General features: G+C 48.0%; 1 protein-coding gene across 1 annotated transcript; it reads right to left on the bottom strand.

Moving 5' to 3' along the window:
• Positions 1-496: 496 nt before the first annotated feature.
• Positions 497-2,349, bottom strand: NRL (neural retina leucine zipper). Its single transcript, XM_036735241.1, has 2 exons — positions 1,969-2,349; positions 497-886 (listed from the first exon to the last, which is right to left on the bottom strand). Exons 1-2 carry the CDS (start codon positions 2,347-2,349, stop codon positions 497-499), a joined length of 771 nt encoding a protein of 256 aa, XP_036591136.1.
• Positions 2,350-5,469: the final 3,120 nt, after the last annotated feature.

Genomic DNA, 5,469 nt, shown 5'->3' with positions numbered 1-5,469 from the left:
CCCCAAATAAATGAGGTGGAGGAAATAGAAGGCCCCCTGAATTTCCCTCAAATGCAGGGGCACACCGTCTATGTCACATGCTACATACAGTGTTGGTGCTTAGAAATCCTATGCTCCCTTCCAAGAAGTCCATCGATTTTGCCCCGTCCCTGCAAACCCAAGGATTTCATGTTCTAGGCGGTGTCCTGGAAATTGGAGAAGGAGGAGGTAAGGGAGGAAGAAGCTGGGGTACACTGACTCCCAGGGAATGGGGTGAAACAGCCTTATCTTTGCAGTTCACCCACTTCTCTTTCGGGAGAAATCAGTAATCCTAAATGGAAGACCTTTAAAGAAATATTTCTGAGTCAAACAAAGACGAATAAAGCCCCCTCGTATGCGATGCATCTGAAGGTTTACATCGGGCCAGGGGAGATACCAATTTGTTAGGGTAAGGGAATCGCTCAGGCCAGGCTGCTTCGTGTGCCTCTGCAATATGTGGTCCCCGAAGGGGCGGGCTTCAGAGGAAGAAGTGACCGTGGTCCCCCGGGCGCGGGGATCGGCCGGAGTCAGGGCCAAGGCCAAGGCTAGGGCCGGGGCCAGGGGCGCCGGCTGACATCTTGTCACAGCGAGCTTTGTAGAGGTCACGCTCCCGGGCCAGGCGCGCCAGCTCTGCCCGCAAGGCGTCCAGCTGGGCGGCCAGGCGGGCCCGCTCTGCCTCCAGCCCGCGCCGCTGCTGAAGCCGCTTGGAGCGGCAGGCCTGGGCGTAGCCGCGGTTCTTCAGGGTGCGGCGCCTCTGCTTGAGCCGCAGAGCCTCATCCCGCCCGCAGCCCCGCAGCTGCCGGTTCAGCTCACGCACCGACATGGACACCAACGCAGCGTCCGAAAAGCGCTCCGCCAGCCCCGGGAGCTGGAGAGAAGAAGAGGAGGATTCAGGCTCCCAGGTCCACCCAGTCTCTCCAAGGACAAGTCCCTCCGCCCCCCACTCCATCCCCCATCATAAACCGCTCCCGAACCCATTCAGCAGAAGCCACCAATACAGACCAGCCCCTCCGTACTGGACACGTCTTTGATCCTTCCCCACACACAGCAGGACCTGTCTAATTCTTCCCCAACCCTTCTTGCAGCGTACACCCCCAAGTTCCATTCATCTATTCTACCTTGAAGCACCTACACTTTCTTCCCTCCTCCCTTCCCCCAGTCCTCCTTTCCCCTCCACAGTCCTACTTAGGCAGTTTTCCTGAGAACTGTGAGTCCCTCCCATATCTCTTACCTTTAGCAACCCAGAGAACACCCACCTATCCACGTCACACCCTCCCCAAACCCCATCCTTCCCTAAGGTCATAATCCTATGAAAATGTGGGAGAAAGACCAGGTCAGTTTAGATCCTCCACACAGTCCACCGGAAGAGGCTACCTTCCTGTGACCCCTTAGGGATTTAGATTACATCTTAATCCCCTTGACACCCCCATTTGTGCCTGTAATTAATAGGATGAGCCCCAATCCTTCCAGAGAAGGTTAGGAAGGGGGGGGAAGCAAAGTCTTAGGTCAACCTCGAGTCACGTCCACCAACCACCTTCTATCTAGCCTCTACACATGAATCTTTGTCTTTTCCCCACCTCCTGAATATATTTTTTTCTTTCCAGATACTTTTCCCCCTTAACTCTGTGCTCACCCTCGAATCCCTATTCATTTCTGCTCACTCTGTCCCCTCTCTATCTTTTTCTTCCCCCCTCCCCCTCCAACATAGAATATTAATTTCTCTCCCTTTCTGGAAACCTTGAGACAGAGTGGAGGCTCTTTTTTTTAAATCTAGTTCCCTTTTTCTCCCTTCTCTCCCGTGCCACCACTCAATCTTTCCTCAAGCTTTCTCACCCTCTCCATTCAACTTCCACTTTCTCCTCTCTCTCTTTTTCTGTACTAACCTTCTTTTCCTTACCTCAGCACTGACCCACCCACCCACCCTGTCACCGACATCGAGTCCCCTCTCACCTGGGAGTTCAGGCCACCCATTTCTTCTGAACCTCCTGGGTAGTGGGAGAGAGGTCCCTCAGCAGGGGCTGGTCCCTGTCCCTGCAGGAACTCCACAGCTTCATCAGGACTCAACCCCAGCCCCTCCCCAGTGCCCAGCTGCTGCTGCAGAGCAGCCAACCAGTATAGCTCTTCCAGACCCTGCCGGACCCCCTCAGTGGCCCCCACTACACCTGGATCACTGAAGGTGGGTGAGGGGGGCACTGAACTGTAAGGGGTGGAACCCAGTGAGGCTGTGGGAGGCCCAGATCGGCCTTCAGAGGGCTCCCTTTTTACCTCAAACTTCATCAGATCAAAATCATTGACATACTCCATAGCCAGGGGACTAGGGGGCAGTGCCATTGCTGGGGGTGGATGAGAAGGATCCACCTGGAAGAGAGGAGACAAGGTGAGACAGGTGGAGAAAGAGGCTTGACGACTGTTTGCCTGAGGCTTATTACCGTAGTGGAAAGAGGACTGAGAGGCTGGATTCTGGTTCTAGCACTGTCACCAACTAGCTTCATGACAAATTCAGCAAGTCACTCAACTTTTCCAAGCCTTCGTTTCCTGAGGGTATTGGCCTAAATAATCCCTCAGGTTCCTTCTAGATTTCAAAATCCATGATTCTACAACAATATAAATGGAAGAAACAGCCACACGCCAGAAAATAAAAAATAAATGTAACAAAATTATAAAGGTCAACCAATAGTAGAATTAAGAGATAGGAAAGGAAACTCCTAATCCACCCCTTCACAGAAGTGAGAGGTCCATGGGTGTTACATATAGCTCATGTTTTTGGACTTTTTTCCAGTGTATTGATCAGTTGAGCTGATTTTTAATTCCTCTCTAAAAAATTCTATTTGTTATAGGGGATGGCTGTCTTGGAGAGGAAGAGAAAGAGCAAAGGATACTTGAGATAACTATCATGATGTAAGAAACAAAAGACATTGATAAAAACTTTTTTTAGTCCAATCCTCCAGGTAGCCTAGGGCTTAGGAGCATGTGCTGATGGAGTGTGTCTGCAGAGTCCAAAAAGAAGAGAAGGCCAGTTCAGTACTCCTGCTCCCAGGCTCTTAAAGCACGAACTCTAGGGAGAAACAAATTTTTCTATGGCAGTAATTCCCAATCCTGAGTTTGTGACACGCTAGAGTCTCCAGTTATCCCAAGAGGTGTTCCAAAATTCTCGATCAATTCTCAAAGTCAGATAAAGCTTAATTTGCTTTTAAAATATGTGCATGCATCTCTGTGTGTTGTATACAACACATTTAGGTTGGAAATGGTGGCTGTATGTATGTTCTACAATCAAGAAGTTGGTAACAAGATGTCTCAACTCAGTGAGTTGAGAATTCGTTCTGGATGAAGTCATCCAAGAAGAAAATAAGAACTTTAGGAACAGTCCTAGAGTGGATCAGGACCCAGTATGGACCACCCTTCCATTTTATCCAACCTTTTACAGGGGATTCCACAGTTTCCCCAGCTTGTATGTATTGCTAAATTAATCCTTCCTCCCTTCCGATCCTACTATGTATGGAGGTGACTAGCTGTCTGACTTTGAAAAAAACTTTTCATTCCCCAATTTCCTCATTTGCAAAATGAAGGTCAAAAGAAATTCTAAAGCTCTTTCCAGCCCTAAAATACTATGATCTTATGACGTTTGTGCTAAATTTGCTTTAGTTAGCCATTTTCTAGGATGTCCACTGTTCTCCCACAGGCTCCAGAAAGGGCAGGTAGAGCAGAATCTCATATCTAGAGAATGATTAGGTTCTAGTGCTTAGTCTGGCTCCATCTTACTGCTCCAGATTTGAGCAGCCCCTTTCCACAACCCAGTCACACCCAATACTAAAACCATGCATTATTGCAGGAAAGATAAGAAGTGAGATGAGAAAAGCAGAGTCCCTCACTCTCCTTGTCCCATAGGTGGATCGCTGACCATTTCCTTGAGCCCTTCAGACAATCTTCTCTGGGAGACATTGAGATAGACACAAAGTAGACCTAAGAAATTAGACCCCAGAAATGAGATAAAGAGAAAGAGAGGGAGATTTGGAGGAAAGAAGAGAGAAGAATGAAAGAAAGAAAGAAAAGTCCAGAGAAGTTTTGAATCAGGGAAGGAGAGAGAAAGTGATATCTAATTCAGCCCTGGAAAACACTTACTTTGGGAATGATTGAAGAATATGCAGGCAAGGTTATAGACAGGCAGGCACCACTCTCCTAGAGACAAATGGCCCCATTGAACAGAAACTGGGGACACTGGTCCTCAGTATAGATGGGGCTGTGGACACAGAACTTGCTTGAGTGGATGCTCTTAAAGAGTCAGCCTGATGAGGTCATCCTCTCCTCTCTGGCTCCCAACCAATGATATACCAGGGTCATTTGCATATCCCCTAGTCTGAGAGGATGAAGAGTGGACTGTCACGCAGGGAAGGTTTTTAGGGGATATCATACCCCCCTCAATAAAGTCCCTCACGTCTGGCCAGCAAGTCCTTAGCTCTCTGGCACTAGAATCTTTACCTCCCCCCTTATTATCACCCTATTAGCATCCCAGGCCCTGGGAGCTACTTGAACCCTTAAAATAGGAAAACTTTGGTCAATATGCTCCCTTCCTCTTCTATTTCTCTCTTTTTTACAAATTTCTTTGGCTTTCTGGATTCTGCTGCCCTCTCTCACCAGCAAAACTCACACACCCTCTCTAGCCTCATTGTCTTAGTTCAAGACAAGTTCTGTCCTCCCAACACCCACCAGGCTCACTGGCTTTGCTTCCTGTTTTCAAAAATTCTCATCCTTCTTCCTTCCAAGTGGTTGATCCATCTACAGCTGGACAGTGACAACAGCCCTTGCAGTATATGTTCTTAAAGCACATCAGAAAAATAACCACTGCCTTCTGTGAGGGGAAGTGGAGAGTTTGACACCTGTATGCTCAGTGCCCCTCATGACCTGGCTCCACAAGTTAACACAAGCCTGTTAATTTTGAGGTAGTAAATAAAGTAGATGAGCTAAAAGACCTAGAGATCTACCATCAATCAAGATGGAAAATCAGAATTTCTACTTCTCTATCATTCTCTCTTTTTTATCTATCTACCTATCTATTCCTCTCTCCTCATTCCCAGATGGCCACATTCTCCTTTCCTATCAAGGGGCCAGAGAGGATTGGAGGAAAGGGGAGGTGACCTACATTCTCTGACTAATCCTATAACACCTCTTAGGGCTATCATTCCAAAGTAAAAGGTTGACAAGGGGACACCAGGAATTAGCCAGAGAATTGTTTAAACCTGTCAGGCATTATTTAAATGAATCTGTACAAATATGAAACAAGAGGGGTTAATGTTTCCTTCCCACAACTAGGTGGCCCCTGGATACCTCTCTCTCCTCCATGGTGTTTACTACTTCTATTTCTAGTCCCAGAGAGATGTCTGGGTTCCACACAGTGCCTGGTGTTCATCAGCGTACAACCTAAGGCATATTGGCAGTGGGAGCTGGCAGGGATAG

This window comes from Trichosurus vulpecula, chromosome 8, assembly GCF_011100635.1.
Source record: "Trichosurus vulpecula isolate mTriVul1 chromosome 8, mTriVul1.pri, whole genome shotgun sequence".
NCBI lineage: Eukaryota > Metazoa > Chordata > Mammalia > Diprotodontia > Phalangeridae > Trichosurus > Trichosurus vulpecula.
The sequence above is the reverse complement of the archived record's forward strand: the minus strand, read 5'-3'. Positions and strand labels throughout refer to the sequence as shown.

Excerpts from the sequence above, each read along its gene's own strand:
- NRL (XM_036735241.1), bottom strand. The coding sequence starts at position 2,349 with ATGGCACTGCCCCCTAGTCCCCTGGCTATGGAGTATGTCAATGATTTT. Across the intron at positions 887-1,968 it reads TGGGTGGCCTGAACTCCCAG|CTCCCGGGGCTGGCGGAGCG; the intron begins GTGAGAGGGGAC and ends TCTTCTCTCCAG.